The sequence below is a fragment of the Chlorocebus sabaeus genome, chromosome 5 (genome assembly GCF_047675955.1).
Source record: "Chlorocebus sabaeus isolate Y175 chromosome 5, mChlSab1.0.hap1, whole genome shotgun sequence".
In the NCBI taxonomy this organism is placed as follows: Eukaryota; Metazoa; Chordata; class Mammalia; order Primates; family Cercopithecidae; genus Chlorocebus; species Chlorocebus sabaeus.
The window spans coordinates 50123121-50142588 of NC_132908.1; the positions used below are offsets into that span (position 1 = coordinate 50123121).

The following is a 19468-nucleotide window of genomic DNA, read 5'->3' on the forward strand; positions in this document are numbered from 1 at the left end:
TTTCCTGTTTATCTTTCTAGGCCATTTGCTACCATATACATAATATGCAGATTCACAGATGCATATACAAATATTTAGCATGGAAATTTAGAGGTTTTGTCAAATAAAATTTTAAATAATTTGTACTACCATTAAAAATACTCTATGTTCATTTTCTTCTTTTACTATTATGTTTAATTTTTAAGGAATTCTAGTTTCAAAGCATGTTTCAATTAGCCCTTTACATTCTTGTATTGTAACCTCAGTGATTTGATAATTCGTTCATGTTTGAAGAGTTAAATGATGATCATCCAAATTATAAATAATGAGCCCTCTTTGGTGTACAAATTACCATACTAAGAATGTTTGAGTACAAAGGAAAAAAATGCCCTCTTTATTCTTAGAATATTGATTTCTTTTCTTCTAAAATTATTTAGAATTTTTAAAGGCATGAATAGCATACAAAGTGAAGTATTTCAGAATGATACAGAGTTTTTAAAAAGTGATTGGGAAAGTACATTCCTAAAGATTTGTGGGTAGAGATGTAGTTTTTTGAGTTAACTCTTGAAAATTATGAGTTTGGGTACCGTGGCTCACACCTGTAATCCCAGCACTTTGGGATTACTTGAGACCTGGAACTTGAGACCAGGTGGGTAACATAGTAAGACCTCATCTCTATAAAAAAAAAAAAAAGTAAAAATTAGCCAGGTGTTTTGGTGCATACCTGTAGTCCTAGCTACTTGGGAGTCTGAGGCAGGAGAATCCCTTAAGCCCAGGAGTTCAAAGTTACAGTGGCACCACTGTAATTTATTCTAATCATTGTAATTATGTTCTACGTGTAATGCTGAACTATGATGGCATCACTGCACTCCAGCCTGGGTGTCACAGCAAGACCTTGTCTCTAAACAAACAAACAAACAAAATATATATATATATATATATATATATATATATATATAGAGTCAGAAAAATATTTGCATATTGAACATTTGATAACCTAAGTCAGCTTTCATATAATTATAGTACTGTGATGTTTGATGTGAATTGTTCTCACTTTATGTAGGAACACAAGGTGCTTTTGACTGGCACACCTCTCCAAAATACAGTTGAAGAACTATTTAGTCTTCTTCACTTTCTTGAACCCTTAAGGTTTCCTTCTGAATCAACATTTATGCAAGAATTTGGGGATCTGAAAACAGAGGAACAGGTATCCTATTGCTCTTTGTAAATACATTCATCACATTTCTTATCATTGTAATTATTTTGTATGTGTAATTGAATGCTCACTTATGTTATATGTCTTTTTATCATTTTTCATTCAGGTACAGAAACTTCAGGCTATCCTGAAACCAATGATGTTGAGACGATTAAAAGAAGATGTGGAAAAGAAGTTGGCACCTAAAGAAGAAACCATCATTGAAGTAGAACTTACTAATATTCAAAAGAAATACTACCGGGCTATCTTGGAAAAGAACTTTTCTTTTTTATCCAAAGGAGCAGGACAAACTAATGTACCTAACTTGGTCAATACCATGATGGAGCTCAGGAAATGCTGTAATCATCCATATCTTATCAAAGGTAGCTAAGAAAGATTATAACAAATACGTTTTTCTTGCAACAAATACTAATGAATAAACAAACAGAACACACTACAGCTGTAGTGGCTGTTATGACTCTCTACTGTGATAGTCTAAGGAATTACAAGTATTACAGAATCAGAGGCAATGTGAACTACTTCGTTACAGTGACTGATGTTAGCACACCAGGTTATGTTCAGCAGCAGTTTGTTCAGTATAATTTGGGCTAGAATTTGTCCGCTTGTTTAATCCTCCTCATGGGCAAAGACAGCAAAACCCATTTTTGGGGCTTCTGCATTTCCATTTTTTTCCTGGTTTCCTTCCAGTCTAGATACATCAGTTAGTGTTTCAGTTCTTGTGCTGTAATAATGTTACTTTTTAAGATCTTATCAGGTTCTCTCCCAGTGTTCTCTCTGTACAATATTTGAGTTTTTCACTTATTCTTGGGAATATACCCCTCTCTACTCACTTCATTCAAGACAGCTGAAGTCTCTTGTAGTTATAGCACTCTCTTATGGCTAGACAGGCTGAGGAAAGGAATACAGAGAGCCTCTTTAATTCTGATTTGGATTATCTGAAGGAAGTATGCATCAAGGACCTGTAACATGGCTTTCATTTTAATTTATTCTCTTCTTTCTTTTTTTTTTTTTTTGAGACGGAGTCTCGCTCTGTCCCCCAGGCTAGAGTGCAGTGGCGCGATCTCGGCTCACTGCAAGCTCCGCCTCCCGGGTTCACGCCATTCTCCTGCCTCAGCCTCCTGAGTAGCTGGGACTACAGGTGCCCGCCACCGCTCCCGGCTAATTTTTTTTGTATTTTTAGTAGAGACGAGGTTTCACCGTGGTCTCGATCTCCTGACCTTGTGATCCGCCTGCCTCGGCCTCCCAAAGTGCTGGGATTACAGGTGTGAGCCACTACGCCCGGCCTCTCTTCTTTCTTTTTCTTTGTTTTTTTTTCTTTTGTTTTTGTTTTTGTTTTTGTTTTTTAAGATACAATGTCACTCTGTCTCCCAGGCTGGAGTACAGAGGTGTGTTCATAGCTCACAGTAGCCTCAAGCTCCTGGAAACTGATCCTTCCACCTCAGCCTCCTTAGTAACTAGAACTAGCCATATGCACCACCATACCCAGCTGATTTCTTTTTTTTCTTTTTGGTAGAGATGGGGTCTTGTTATATTGCCCATGCTGGTCTCAAACTACTGGCCTCAAGAAATTCTTCTGCCTTGGTCTCCCAAAGTGCTGAGATTACAGGCGTGAGACATTCCACCTAGCCTTAATTTTTTCTTGTTTCCTTGTTTTGATGGCTAACAAGATGCCCATAGACACATCCAGATCAACTACGATCATCCTTCAGTGATGACCACTATTATGATTGCTGTATAAATATTAGATGTTTAAAAATATATGTGTTTACCAGCTGAGTTAGGATCACAGTTTTATTTTTTCCCTAATAGCATTGATTAAACATTTAGCAAACAAGTTTATACAAGATATTATGCCAGGTGTCTGAGGAGATAAAAAGATGTTTAAGACATTGTTTATGTCCTCAATGGAATTACAGTCTGGTATTGGTGAAGGTTCAGCAACAAGCATAAATAATTCTAATAAAAGCAATGTACATGCCATTAGAAAATTATGTTACAAAAGCACACAGGAGCACTAATTTTGATTGAAAGGAAAGCAATTGGGAATTTCCTGCATTTGTGCATTGCTATTACCTTCTATTTCTTTGACAGGTGCTGAGGAGAAAATACTTGGAGAATTTAGAGATGCATATAATCCAGCTGCTTCTGATTTTCATCTTCAAGCAATGATCCAGTCTGCTGGTAAATTGGTCCTTATTGATAAATTGCTTCCCAAAATGAAAGCCGGAGGTCATAAAGTGCTCATCTTCTCTCAGATGGTTCGCTGCCTTGACATCCTAGAGGACTATCTCATACATAAAAGGTAAAGCATACTGTAATCCACTGAATTATGCTATGAATTATGCTAGGTTTGTGCTATTAAGATTTGTGCAGCACTGTAATGTAAATGAACTTTACTCATATCTTTTTTTTATCCTATATTAGAATAATGCATTCAAATTTGTAAGTAAAGATTATTTAGGATTGTGTGTTATGTTTTCCTAACCTGCGTATGTTGCAATATTAGATGTGCCTGAGGAGTCCAATTAAGAAAAGCTTGCAAATAAATATTTGATTTGTTGACCCAGGAATGGGTTTAATAATGTACATTTTACTTGATTAATAAACCTTGTGGATGAAACTTTAAATAGACTTATATTTACAGCAGTCATCCTCAAAACTGAAAAAAGTGATTCAGGAACCTTTGGATCTATTTCATTGTTATAATTAGAGCCTTAAGCTGTGGGACTTTTATTATATACTATATAAAATTTGTTCATGCTTTCATATTTTTTGATTTGTTTCAATGTGTGTTTTTTGTTTTGTTTTGTTTATTGGTACATCACAATAAGATAGTATTAAATGTTGTCTAATCAGGCGGGGCGCGGTGGCTTATGCCTGTAATCCCAGCACTTTGGGAGGCCGAGGCGGGCAGATCACGAGGTCAGGAGATGGAGACCATCCTGGCTAACATGGTGAAACCCCGTCTCTACTGAAAAAAAAATAAAAACTACAAAATATTATTCGGGTGCGGTGGTGGGAGCCTGTAGTCCCAGCTACTAGGGAGGCTGAGGCAGGAGAATGGTGTGAACCCAGGAGTTGGAACTTGCAATGAGCCAAGATCGCACCACTGCACTCCAGCCTGGGCGACAGAGTGAGACTCCATCTCAAAATAAAATAAAATAAAATAAGGTATTGTCTAATCAGTATTTAGGCTATAATAGGCTAATTATCATAGGATATTTTATCAGACCATTAGGATTCCATCTGATAGTAACATATTAATGTAAAAGAGAATCAGAAATTTCAGCTGTAGATTTTTTGTTTTGTTTTTATTTATTTTTTTATTTCTGTTTTGTTTTGTGTTTTGTTTTTTTTTTAAAGACATGATCTCAGTCTGTTGCCCAGGTTGTTGTGCAGTGGTGTGACCATAGCTCGTTGCAACCTCGAACTCCTGAGCTCAAGCAGTCCTCCAACCTCAGCCTCCCAGGAAGCTGGGACTACAAGCATGCACTACCACACCCTGCTAATTTATTTTTGATAGAGACAGGGTCTCACTGTGTTGTCCAAGCCGTTCTCAAACTCCTGGGCTCAAGCAGTTCTTCCACCTCAGCCTCCCAAAGTGCTGGGATTATAGGTATGAGCCACCGCATCTGACTTGCAGATTTTAATTCAATAGATTTTAACCCATATAGATAAGTAAAGTATAGACTGTTTTATATTATTAGAGATTGTGTAGTTCATTTTTATTTTTCATTTTTATTTCTGGTTCCATTTTTAATATCAGTGTCCTACTCTTTAGCCTCATTTTAAAATGTATATTATTCTCAATTTTATATCATATGATATGAACATTAAGTTGCACTCTTCCCAAAAATAGTAATTCTTACATTTTTTTAATCTCCTTACATGGAGAACTTATACAGATAAAACTGTACTTATAAATTTCTATTGTAATAAATTTCATGGAAAATTCAGAGTTTCTTTTATTGTCATAAGAAACATTATTAGAAGTCTTTCGTCCATTTTGCAGGTACCAGAGATAATCGTGGGGTGACTGCTAAAACTCTAGTAAATCATATGTAGAAATGTGTCATATGTCATATGTATACCACTCAGAGTCCAAGCTCCTAAATTTTTATCTATTTTATTTTTATTGGATGTCGCAGTTTTTGAGTTTTGTATATGTTAAATGGGGAAGGATAAAGGAAGTTAAAAGATAATTATTTTGCAGTAATGACTATAAAGAATTCAACAGCATTCCAGTGTGTTCTTAATAGATTGCAATATAGAAGCAAGTATGTCAGTCAGGAGTATTATGGATTAAGGACAAAAGAAACGTTCATAGCCTTCTTGTATAAAGTCTTTGTGAAAGTCTTTATTTCTTGCAAGAAAGTGATGTATTATGGTGAGATCAGCAAAGCAGTTTTTAATAGACTGCCTTTTGTTATTCTAACTTCTGAAATAAAATTCATTGTAGTGGTCTTTTACCTATACATCCAGGAATTCAGAGGTTTTGTATCTTTATATTTGTTTTTGTTTTCTCTGTAGCACCAACACCAAAAAGTATAAAGTCACAGAAACTAATTTAGATGATATTGCTTCTTAATTTTAGAGAAAACATAATGCTGCAGGAAAACTGACTTTCCATTTGATAGAATATGTCTTCAGTTTTATTATAATTATTTACGTAAATTTATTCCATTTCATTCCATAGATATTTATATGAGCGAATTGATGGCAGAGTCAGAGGAAATCTTCGGCAAGCTGCTATAGATAGATTTAGTAAACCTGATTCAGATAGATTTGTTTTTCTCCTGTGTACCCGAGCTGGTGGGTTGGGCATCAACTTAACTGCAGCTGATACATGTATAATTTTTGATTCTGATTGGAATCCTCAGAATGATCTTCAGGTAAATAATTGCCTTGGCTAACAAGAAATGCATTTTTTTAAAAAGTAAAATTGTATAACTGTTTTTGGTAATCCACATCTTGTATTTTTATCTGGACAAACTAATGTATGTTTCTCTGTAAAATATCTGTGCCAAATAAAATAGGTGAAATTATTTTAATTGTTATGATAAAAACTATCATGACAAAAAATTTTTACTTTTTTATGTGTCTCACTGACTTATAAAATTTGTCTTACTAGCTTATAAAAAGTTATACCTATTTGAGTACAGTAATTTTTGTTTGTTTAGATATGAAGTCTCACTATGTTGCCCAGGCTGGTCTTGAACCCCAGGACTCAAGCATTTCTCCCATCTTGGCCTCCAAAAGTGCTGGGTTTACAGGCATGCATCATCATGCCTGGCCTGATATTCTTATAGTTTAAATAATAATGTGTAAATTTGAGAGAGACCTAAGCTCTAAGAATAATTTATTTGTAATAAAATTAAAATTTCAGAATTTTAATCCTTAAAAATAAGTACTTGCTTATTCTAATTTTATCTTGTAATCATAATATAGTATGCTTTTTTAATAAAATACTTTAGAAAATGAAGGCACACATATAAGTAATGACTATACTGGGACTACATAGAAATATAGGAATATTAATTACAGTGATTGAAGAGGGTCTAAATTTGCAGAAGGATATAAGAACAAAATATAAGAGAAATTATTGTATTATTCATCATTGTCTTAATTGCATTGCAATTCATATTAGTACTTTTTTTTTTTATAAAACTAGTCAAGTGTAGTCGTGAGAAGGGGAAAAGTAGAGTTCAATCTGTAAACGTGAACAACCCATTAAATAACTACCTGCAGACCAGCCATATTATTTTTTTAAGTAAGCATAAAAACAAATACAATAAATGGTTATTGAGAATCTACATAGCTTAAAACATATTTTAAATTGCTCATTTATGTAACTATATGTAATCTACTTTAAAATATCAAAAGATTATCCAAAATTAATACAATAAACCAGAGACCAACTCTTTCTGTGGAAGGCTCAATTAGTAAATATTTCAAGCTTTGTGTGCCACATAAGATCTCTGTCACACATTCTTGTTTGTCTGTCATAATCCTTTAAAAAGGTAAAAAAGCCATTCTTAGTTAGCAGGCCAGATTTGGTCCACAGGCTGTAGTTTCCCAATTCCTATGTTAAACCCAAATTATAATTGTCTGCCTTTGAAATGCATGTTTGTACTTATAACTGCCTACAGTGGATGTTCTGAAAGTTAATTTATAATGATAAAGTCACTTTGTAGAACCTGAATAGAAAGTGGAAAAACTATCCTGAATCTCCCAGCTTCTCCCTGTCACTTGTTTTTTCCTATTTGACTGCTAATGTAGATCCAGTCTTTACAGACAGGCCTCTTGTACTTCCTCTACACCTAGAGCAAAGTTGCCCATTTACAATCCTGGGTTCCAAATGGCACAGTCCTGGGTTCCAAATGGCACAAAATGGATGTGGATAGAATACAAATGTCAACAAGGGGCATAACATCAGTGCCCCTATGTATTTTAAAGCCACATTTTATGATTTAATTTGTCTGAAGATAATGGAAAGGTGATTAGTAATTTGGGAGAAAAACTAGATTCTATAGAATATCTGGAGTCAAGATTTATCATAAAAAGTTTAAGTTTAGTAGGAACTCAGGATAAAATATGAAGCCCTTATGTGATCTCTGATGTCTCCACTTTTAACATGTATGCATATTAATTAGTTTGTCCTTCACTTAAATAAAATGTAGATATCCAGAGTTATTTACCTTGGGTGGTTTCCCCCCCCTGAAAAATGACCCAGCTTAGAAAGAAATCATAGATGACACAAACAAATGGAAACACATCCCATGTTCATGGATGGGAAGAATTAATATTGTGAAAATGACCACACTGCCAAAAGCATTCTACAAATTCAATGCAATCCCCATCAAAATACCACCATCATTCTTCACAGGTTTAGAAAATACAATTCTAAAATTCATATAGAACCAAAAAAGAACCCGCATAGCCAAAGCAAGACTAAGCCAAAAGAACAAATCTGAAGGCATCACACTACCTGACTTCAAACTATACTGTAAGGCCATAGTCATCAAAACAGCATGGTAGTGGTATAAAAATAGACACATAGACCAATGGAACAGAATAGAGAACACAGAAATAAACCCAAGTACTTACAGCCAACTGATCTTCCACAAAGCAAACAAAAACATAAAGTGGGGAAAGGATACCCTATTCAACAAATGGTGCTGGGATAATTGGCAAGCCACATGTAGGAGAATGAAACTAGATCCTCTTCTCTCACCTTATACAAAAATAACTCAAGATGCATTAAGGACTTAAACTTAAGACCTGAAACTATAAAAATTCTAGAAAATAACATTGGAAAAACCCTTCTAGACACTGGCTTAGGCAAGGATTTCATGACCAAGAACCCAAAAGCAGTTGCAGTAAAAATGAAGATAAATAGCTGGGACTTAATTAAACTAAGGAGCTTTTGCATGGCAAAAGGAACGGCAAAAGCTTTTGCATGGCAAAAAGCAGAGTAAACAGACAACCCACAGAGTGGGAGAAAATCTTCACAATCTATACATCTGACAGAGGACTAGTGTCCAGAATCAGAATCTACACAACAAACTCAAATCAGGAAAAAAAAAAAAAATTCCATCAAAAAGTGGGCTAAATCTCAAAAGAAAATATACAAATGGCCAACAAACATGTGGATGCAGTGAACAGGGAATATGTCTACACTTCTGGTGGGAATATAAACTAGTACAGCCACTATGGAAAAACAGTATGGAGACTCCTTAAAGAACTAAAAGTAGAACTACTATTTGATCCAGCAATCTTACTACTGGGTATCTACTAAGAAGAAAATAAGTCATTTGAAAAAGATATTTGGACACACATGTTTATAGTGGCACAATTTATATATATATATAATGTATATATTACATATGATAGAATACTGCACAGCCATGAAAAACAATGAATTAACAGCATTTGCAGTGACCTGGATGATGTTGGAGACTATTATTCTAAGTGAAGTAACTCAGGAATGGAAAACCAAACATGTTCTCACTCATAAGTGGGAGCTAAGCTATGAGGACACAAAGCATAAGAATGGTACGGTGGACTTTGGGGACTTGGGGAGAAGACTGGGAGGTGGGCAAGGGATAAATTACTACAAATATGTGCAGTGTATACTGCTCAGGTGATGGTTGCACCAAAATCTCACAAATTACTACTAAAGAACTTACTCATGTAACCAAATACCACCTGTACCCCAATAACTTACAGAAAAGAATTACCCAGCTTAAATAAAATACAGTGAAAAGATTGTTGATAATGTAACTGAAAAAAATATAGAAATTTAGGGTTAGACTTTAAAACTTGAGTGGTAGCTCATACCTGTAATCCCAGTACTTTGAGAGGCCAAAGGGGTAGGATCTCTTGAGCCCAGGAGTTCTATTGGGCAACATAGCAAGTCCTCATGTCTAAAAAAAACAACAACAAAAAACTTGAGTTGCCATCAACTATAAAACCTGTTCATAGGTTTTGTGTCCTTGCTTAAAAGTATATTGACTACACTTCCATTAAAATATAATAAGGCTGGGTGCAGTGGCTCATGCCTGTAATCCCAACACTTTGGGAGGTCGAGGTGGGTGGATCACTTGAGGTCAGGAGTTCGAGACCAGCCTGGCCAACATGGTGAAACCCTGTCTCTACTAAAAATACAAAAATTAGCCACATGTGGTGGCAGGTGCCTGTAATCCCAGCTACTCGGAAGGCTGAGGCGGGAGAATCACTTGAACCCAGGAGGCGGAGGTTGCAGTGAGCCAAGATCGCGCCACTGCACTCCAGCTGGGGCGACAGAGCAAGACTCCATCAAAAAAAAAAAAAAAAAAAAAAAGTAGTCCTTTGTGAATTTATGTTCTTTGATATTTAAGCTTATAAACCTAAATTTTAACTTATTCCTGATTGTGGGATTATTTCTTACTGTGGTAAGCTCTCCCTTAATTTCTAGAAAAAGATTAATTCAATAAAAATGGTCTAAGAATTCTTACATGTGTTTATATGCCATACATATAGTTTACTATTAAATGCCTTTTGAGAAAATAAATATGTAACTTTTCATTTTTATAGGCTCAAGCTCGTTGCCACAGAATTGGACAGAACAAAGCAGTTAAAGTCTACAGACTGGTAACTCGTAACTCATATGAGAGAGAGATGTTTGACCGAGCCAGTTTGAAACTGGGCCTAGATAAAGCTGTGTTACAGAGCATGAGTGGAAGAGAAAGTAATGTTGGTGGTGTATGTATATCTTCTTTTTCACTTGAGATTTTTGTGTGTTTTTTCATTTAATTTTACCTCCAATAGTGTGTCATTTAGTTTTGGTCCATGCAGAATACTAAACACATTTGTTTTATGCAGGGGGACATTTTCAGGACAGAGCTATGTTTAGTTAATACTTTTGAATCCTTTTCTTTCTGTATAGCTCCAGAGCTTATGAATTCTAAATGTATTTTCAAGATAGAAATTCTTTGCTTTCTTTTTAGGACATTTATATGATGGCATAGCAAAATAGAATTTGTGTTTATGTAAACAGTTTTCAAATTTTTTTTAGTTTCACAACTATTAGCATTGGCTTTGTCTTGTTATAAATGTTGACATTTTGGCTTTTTTTTCCCTCAAGGTTCTTGCCTAATATCTATCAATAATAGGATCCTAGTACTGGGCTGGGCACATGGCTCATACCTGTAATCTCAGCATTTTAGAAGGCTGAGGTAGGAGGATTGCTTGAGCCTAGGAGTTTGAGACAAGCCTGGGCAACATGGCAAGACCCTGTCTCTATAAAAAATAAAAATTAGCTGGACATAATGGTGCATGCCTGTGGTCCACATTACTTGGGAAGCTGAGGCGGGAGACTCACTTGAGCCCAGGAGGTCAACTGCAGTGAGCTGTATTTATACCACTGCGCTCTAGCATGGATAACAGAGCAAGATCCTGTCTCAAAAAGAAACAAAAAATAAAGAATCCTAGTATTTAAAAGAACCTTGAAAGATGTTACCCGACCCTTAGGCCTTGTTTTAACCAAAGCCATTCTAGGCAGATGGGTAATTCTTATTTTAAGAGAGCAAAGAAGAGTCAACAACTTCAAGATATTATTTCTGTGAATTCTCTCTCATGCGCATCCCAAACCCAAATGCAGTTTAAGCATTCCTCTTGTGTTCTTTGACATCCTTTAGGGATACTTTCTCATTTTATGAACTTTAAAAAAAACTATTTTTATGGAAGTTAATTTCTCCTTAGATTCAGCAGCTTTCCAAAAAGGAAATAGAAGATCTCCTTCGAAGAGGTGCTTATGGTGCCATTATGGAGGAAGAAGATGAAGGCTCTAAATTCTGTGAAGAGGATATCGATCAGATTTTACTACGTCGTACAAAAACCATTACAATTGAATCAGAAGGACGTGGGTCAACATTTGCCAAGGTAACAGTTAGTGCAATTTTATTAACATAGCAGTGATGTTCTTATCCTAACTACTGAAAAAGTTTGTCTCTTACACCAAATGTTTAAACATACTGAATTAGCCAAAAAGCAGTAGGTAATGTATTTTCCTTCATTTTTTTCTGATCCCCTATGTTAATTTCACATGAACTCTTCTGATCCTTGTGAAATATAATAAATGTAATAACTAGAAATAGTTCTAAATATTAGAGTAGAACATATGAAATCAAATTTAGAAACCAAACATCTGTATACCAAAGGCAGAACAAAATATAAGTAATGTAAGAGGTTAAATCATCTTGCATCAACTTTCATAATTTAAAGAACCTAAAGGAGAGAAAGAATTTCCAATTTCATTTTAAATACTTAAATCTGGCCGGGTGGGGTGGTTCACATCTGTAATCCCAGCACCTTGGTGAGGCCGAGGCAGGTGGATACGTGGGGTCAGGAGTATCTAAGTCTTAAGGGGTAAGATGAAATTTGTATTTTGGAAGGAAACATTAATAGCTGTTAGGTGAAAATATTTGTAAAGTTTACTAATTGCCTTTCTATTCCTTTTTTCTTTATTTTTTTTTTTATATTTTTTTTGAGACAGAGTCTCATTCCGTCGCCCAGGCTGAAATGCAGTGGCACGATCTCGGCTCACTGCTACCTCCGCCACCATGCCCGGGTAATTTTTGTAATTTTAATAGAGACAGGGTTTCGCCACGTTAGCCAGTCTGGTCTCAAACTTCTGGCCTCGGGTGATCCACCCGCCTTGGCCTCCCAAAATGCTGAGATTACAGGCATGAACCACCACGCCCAGCCATATCCCATTTTTCTTTCTCTCTCTCTCCTTTTTTTCTCCCAAACCAAGACGTGGTAAACTTCTCTCTTCCATTCATCTGAATAGTTTATTATTGCAGTATTCTGTCTCACCTGCACAAATTGCAGAACACTACATACAAGTTTTCTCTTTTCTGCTGAACTTCCTTTCTACATTTCCCTTCTTCTCCATTCCCCTCTTCGCTTTCAATCCAGAAGTCTTTCTTTATCTTTATGGGTAATATTGTGGTATAGCAGGAAGTACAGGTGCTGTACCAAAAGTAATGATACCAGCCTTCAAATGGAAACTCGCTTGCATTCATTTAGCGGACTAATAAATTCTTGTGTCAGGTATTTTGCTAAATACCAGGTATACTATAATGAAAGGATTATAGTTGCTGGAAAAAAAAAATAAAGTAGGAGATGACTAATTCTGTATGTTCTGAATAAAGAAAGCCTTTGCAAAGAAAAGAACATTCAACCTAAGTCTTGAGGGAATTGCGAATTTCATTGTTTTACAAAGAGAAAGAAAAAGCCAGCTAAATGAGTCATATGTTGCTAAACTACAAGGAATATTTCAGGAATGTGACATAGGCATGTATGGATACAAGAGATGAATTATGTGGAGATGAAACGGTGAAGGAGTTAGGGAAGTTGAACCCCAATTGTGAAGGGCTTTATGTCCCATTTTGAGGAATTTGAAATTGATCCTAAGGCAGTTAAGCTTTTCAAGTCCTTCAAGCAGAAATTGGACATAATGCAATCTAGTTTAGAAATTTAACTCTAGCAGCAGCAGGGAGAACAAGTTGGAAAGGGGAAAGACTAGAAACAAGATTATTTAAGGGGCTTATGTAGGAAATAATGATGGGTGAACCAGGGTCATGGAGACCTACTTGAATCAATAGGAGTTGATGACCAGTTAGAAATTTTTAGAAGGAAGAGTCAGAAATGACTTGAAGACTTTTTGCTTAAGTAGCTAGGAGGGTCATGGTTGTCTTTAAGATAGAGAAGGACATTCATATGGGGAAAAGAAAGTATTGGAGCTGTTGTATTTATTACATTTACAGGATCCAAATGGAGGTGTCTAGGAGAGTTGCTTGGGACACAGATACAGATTTGGAAATTAGTAGAGAATAAATCAGAAAAAAAGTAGTTCCTTTTGTTTCCAAAAGGAACATTGCAGAAGTAAAGTATAAGACTGAGAACTAAAACTGGTCATGATTGAGTAGATGTACCTGGCTCTTTTTTTCCTGGGAAATCTTACTTAGTTTTGATTCCTTTGTTCTGTACTCTTTGTACAGAGATATTTTTCCTTGTATCTGAAATCTAATTAATATCAAAAGGTATTGGTCATGGTTATTGTCCTTGTTGATTAGGCCAAACATAAAGAAAGTGTCCTTAAAGTTGTTGTTGTTTTGTTTTGTTTTTAATCAATGAAGGCATATGCAAAGCATTTATTGAGCACATGTGATTCTTGGCTTCCTCATTTAACATGTTAATGAAAATGATCGTGGAAAGTCAGAAAAACAGGGTTTGAATTCTGACTCAATAAGCTGAGTGACCTTGAACAATTAACCTCTTTGAGTCTTTAAAGAGGAGGTCGTAATAATCGTACTTGGCCTTTCCCACTTTACTATACAGTGCTATCTAACTTTTATTTTACTTAGAGAATTCAAGTATACTCTTAATGCTTTGAGAATTGAGAAATGCTTAAACATTTAAATATCTACTTTAAATCCTCACACCAGAAAGTAACTATCACATTTGAGAGCTAACAAGGTACCACAATGCTGAGGAGAGTTGAGAGTTTGCTCTAGTTGTTTTATAATTTGTTCATTTACCAAATAATTTGTTCATTCCCATAGTTGTATGGGAATGCTATTAGATCCTGGACATTTGCCAAAATGGAATATGATGTAAAGTTAGTAGTATATTACACTTTTTCCTGGGATCCAAAGACTTCAGCTCTGCTCAACTGTTTTCAACAATTTGAGGAAATAACATAATTCCATTCTGTATTTCTTTGCATTATCAAATAGTGTTTAATAAGGAGCTACATATATAGATCAGGGTCCTTATGAGACTTAGTACATATCCATCAAATAGAACTCATTATTGATAACTTCATTTTCAAGTGATGATATCCCCTAAAACTTATTTTGAGAGATTTTTGTAAGGGCAGCCAGGTGGGTCCTAGAAACAGAAACATTTTTAGTCTGATTTTAAAAAATTTGATACGAACAAAATACTTTGAATTGCTTAATTTACGAAGGAATGAAAACCATCTAAACTGTGCTGCAGATGGACTGCTTATTTGTAAGGGCCTTTAGTTGGCACCTTCTACCTTTCTACCACTGTCTGTCATAGGAAGATGGATTTTGCAATTTAAAAGTCTTCTCTTGCAAATAATACAGAGGTTTAATGGTGGAAGGAATGCATTTTAAGAAGAAAAACTTAGGGGGAACTAGGATATTAGGATTTAGCATTTGTAAGGAGTAGCATCTTATTTCGGTAGGTAAATCGCTTGTCACAATCCTTGAGAATCATGTAAGTCATCTTGTAAATAGGTTACATGTCAGTTAGCAAAAGCCTGTTGGATTATTTAGAAATTTAAAATTGTTTTATTTGTAAATTAAATTCATCATTTGTCTTATAATGAATGTAACAAAAGCTGTTTAATTCTGAAATTTAATTTCTTCCAGGTACATTTTAAAAATTATCGATAGTTATATGATAGCAGAATAAAAATTATTATATACTGTAGCATATAATTTTTTTTTAGGTAATCAACCAAAAAAGTAACACACTTTAAAATCTGATTGTGTCCTTTCAATTACTTCATGTTTAATGGTTCCTCATGGTTTTTGGTTTTTTGTTGTTGGGTTTGTTTTTGTTTTTGTTTTTGTTTTGAGACAGATCTCACTCTGTCACTCAAGCTGGAATACAGTGGTGCAATCAACGATTCACTACAGCCTTGACTTCCTGGGCTCAAGTGATCCTCCTGCCTCAGCCTCCCATGTTGCTGGGACCACAGGCACATGGGCACATGCCACCATGCCCAGTTAATTTTTTGATTATTTAATAGAGATGGGAGTCTACTTTGTTGCCCAGGCTGGTCTCAAACTCCTGAGCTCAAGCAGTCCTCCCACCTTACCCTCCCAAAGTGTTGGGATTACAGGCATGAACCACTATGCCCAGCCTTCTTTTCATGTTAAATGTTCTACAGTTCATGTAAAGCAAATACTCATTTACCAGGTTGGTTAAATCTCAAGAGGCATGTATCACTGAAACTGTAGAACAGAATAAAACCCTATGAACTTCATTCAGTAAACTTTTCACTATTCCTGAAAATTGATATGTTTATAACAATGAAGAGGATTAAAGTATCATATATCCTCAGTTGTGAGAAATTTGTCCTGAAATAGTTAAGGAATTACTTGCATGTAGTTAGATGTCTGTTCCTCATACTCATTTATACCAGTTTGATGAATTGTCATAACATATTTATTTTATATAGCTGATGATAGCTGTGTTGTTTTATCAAACTAGTCTTTGTTCTTTCAAGTTGGATATGAAGATCAGGACTGGTGGCACACGCCTGTAATTCTAACACTTCGGAAGGCCAAGGCAGGAAGATCACTTGAGGCTGGAAGTTCGAGACCAGCCTAGGCAGCAAAGTGAAACTCCATCTCTACAAAAAATTTAAAAATCAGCCAGGCAAGCTGGCGTGAGAGGCTGAGATGGGAGGATTGTTTGAGCCCAAGAGCTAGAGGCTGCAATGAGCCATGATCATACAGCTGCACTCCAGTCTGGGCAACAGAGTGAGATCTTTTCTCTTTTAAAAAAAAAAAAAAAAGTTGAATATGAGTTTTTATAATATGTGGTTTCTCATTAAGAGTGTCTCATACTATTTTCTGTTGCCACTGTAACAAATTATCACAAAGCCCACAAAGTTCATGGCTTAAGACAACACAAACTTTTTCTTTTATAGTTCTAGATGTCAGAAGTCTAACTTGAGTCTTACAGGGAGAAAATCAAGGTATCAGTAGGGCTAGTTCATTCTGGAAGCTTTAGAGGAGGATCTGTTTCTTATCTCTTCCACTTCCTAAGACTGCCTGCATTCCTTGGCTTATGGCCACAGTACTCCCATCTCTGCTTCTGTTGTGTCATATCCTTTTTCTATTCTAGAGTCAAATCTCCCACTGTCTCACTCTTGTAAGAATATTTATAATTACATTTAGGGCCTACTTGGATAATCCAAGCTATCTCTCTGTTTCAAGGTCCTTAACTTAATCATATCTGCAAAGTCCCTTTTGCATATAAGACAAAACTCACAAGGTTCCAGGGATTAGGATGAGGTATCTTTGGGGACCATTATTCAGTTTATCACATTCATCAGTTCAAAAAAAAACAAAATTAGTTTTTCAGTAGTTTTATAATATTAAAGCTATAGTTTAGAGAAAGCAAAAAAAAAAAAAGGAATTTAAATTCATTAAAACATTTGTTCCCATCATTTCTGTTTAATAAATATGCCAGCAAAATGCATATTTTGAAACACAGTATTTAACATTTGCTTTATTTTATGTAAGCATCTTAAAAGCCAAACCTCAAAAGAATACTAGTTGGAATGAATGAATACATTTATTACTTGGTAAGCAATAACATGAACAGAATCTGAAGTTCAGCAAAAGGCATTTAGCCTTTTAATTTTTGGTGTTTTAGACTTTTTTTTTTTTTTTTTTTTTTTAAGACAGATTCTTGTTTTCTCACCAGCCTGGAGTGCAGTGGTGCAATCACGGCCCAATGTAGCTTGACCTCTCAACCTCCTGGGGTCAAGTGACCCACCCACCTCAGCCTCCCAAGTAGCTGGGACTACAGGTGTGCACCACCACACCAGGCTAACTTTAAAAGAAATTATTACAGAGATGGAGTCTCACTATGTTGCCCAGGCTAGTCTCGAACTCGTGGGCTCAAGTGATCCTCCTGCCTTGGCCTCCCAAAGTGTTGGGATTTACAGGTGTGAACCACCATGCCTGCCGTGGATGTTTTATAAAGTTTAAGCGACAAATATAGACAGTGTTCAACAGTTATCAACTTATGCTAAACTTGTTTCATCACCACCTCCCACTTTTTCATATTGTTTTGAAGCAAATCCCAGATATCACCACCTTTACATGTTTCCATATGTATCATTAAAAATAAAGACTTTTAAAACATAACTACAATACTATTACCACATTTAAAAATAAAGTAAAACATAATTCCTTGGTATTAATTACCTAGTGCTTAAACTGACAGTTATTTTGAATGTCAAAAAATGGCTTGTTTGCTTTTAACACTTTTATCTTTTTAATGTGAGATTTTTCTGGGTCTTTTAAATTTTATCAAGACTTTTTTTTAATTAAGATTTTTACCTTTTGTTTGTATCTCTGATAATTGGGCATTATCTTAAAACCATTTACCTCTATTCTCCTTTGAAAATCATTTTATGCGACCATATTCTTCTATTTATTTTTATAAAAATTGACATACATTTCACATTGTGTATGTCCAATGCTTCTTTCACTTTTATAAAGCATTTTGATGACATTTTTTGATGAGGCCTATTTACAATGATTTAAGTTGTAAATAATGGTTATTAGACCACAAGTTACAGAGTTGAAGTGTTATCTTTAAAGTTTCTTCCAACTAAAAGATTTTATAATTTCCACAGTATTTACGAAAATAAATCACTTGTATTTTCTTCTTTTGCTCCTCAATATTTTCTTAAATTTTTACAATAGTTAATGCAATGTTTCTGTGGTAGAGTTTTTCTTTTTTGTGTGTTTTTGGGAAAAGAGTTTTTAAAATGACAATGATTTATTTTCCTTTATTTCCCATATCCTGTGTTATATTTCCTTTAGGAGATATATCTATCTGAAAATGTGATGAAAATAAACTGGAAATAGACCAGAAAATTAACTCTGTAGTGCAGGCAGATTTGGAAATTCTTGTTCTCTTACCTAATTTCTTAATGATCTTGTAGTGTTTTTAGAAACCATACCTCCATTCTGTGTAGCCTCCTTACCAGAAAGATTCAATCCTTACTTACCAAAAGTATAAGAGTTAAACAACAGTAATAATTTAATTCTGCTCCTAAACTTCAGCCTGTTTGCCTTAAGCCTTTACCTTAAGCAGACGCAGTGCTATGTTTCAGACCACTGAATTTGAAACACCCTTTGATGTATGAGTATGTGGAATCCAAATTCTATCCATAGTAAATGTGAGGAGATAATGTTTTAAGTGTACTTTGATAGATTTTTTCCTCTATAACTGCCATTATGTATTTCAGGCGAGTTTTGTGGCATCTGGAAACCGGACAGATATTTCTTTAGATGATCCCAACTTCTGGCAAAAATGGGCTAAAAAGGCAGAAATAGATATAGAGGCCATCAGTGGCAGAGTAAGTATTTTTATCCCTCTAAAATAAACTTGCTTTTGGGATACTTTGGCAATAGTATTGTAATATTTTAAGGTGTTCAATTATGCAGTTACTAAAATAAATTTCTGCATATATAAATTGAAGTAGGGTAGCAGAATGAACTGAGTGAGGTACTCCTTCAATTTAATATCTATTATCTCCCATGATGGGTTATCCTACAGGGAAAGTTTAACTTTTGGATACAATTTACATTCTTAAAATTATAATATGTTTTAAAAATTTTTTTAATGTCTTCAAATCATGGGTTACATTTATTTTCTCTTTAATGTTTTCTTAGTGTCAGAACCCATTCATGATGATCTAATAAAATGTAAATAAAAGGAGAAAAAAAGAGTCAAGAAAGTGGCATTTTTAAAACTGTTTGTCTTATGACTTCTCTTGAGCTAAGAAAAAGCCAAAATGCTAAAATTGACTTTATGGAACTGATAATAGTAGCATAACTGCTTATTTACTAAGACACACTTGTCTAATAATTGCATAGAAATCAATGTTTTTGAGTCTTACCAGTTATCAAAATAACAGCTAGATGATTAAAGGAATTTTATATT

General features: G+C 35.0%; 1 protein-coding gene across 14 annotated transcripts in view; it reads left to right on the forward strand.

The window, feature by feature from the left end:
• CHD9 (chromodomain helicase DNA binding protein 9) overlaps positions 1-19468 on the forward strand; it is a 274674-nt gene that overhangs the window by 190990 nt on the left and 64216 nt on the right. For all 14 annotated transcript variants that reach the window (XM_038008486.2, XM_038008481.2, XM_038008485.2 and 11 more), the window contains 7 exons: positions 1043-1186; positions 1302-1557; positions 3287-3497; positions 5892-6087; positions 10271-10438; positions 11438-11617; positions 18771-18881. In XM_038008486.2, coding sequence (XP_037864414.2) covers positions 1043-1186; positions 1302-1557; positions 3287-3497; positions 5892-6087; positions 10271-10438; positions 11438-11617; positions 18771-18881 — 1266 coding nt within the window. The remainder of the gene's footprint in view (positions 1-1042; positions 1187-1301; positions 1558-3286; positions 3498-5891; positions 6088-10270; positions 10439-11437; positions 11618-18770; positions 18882-19468) is intronic.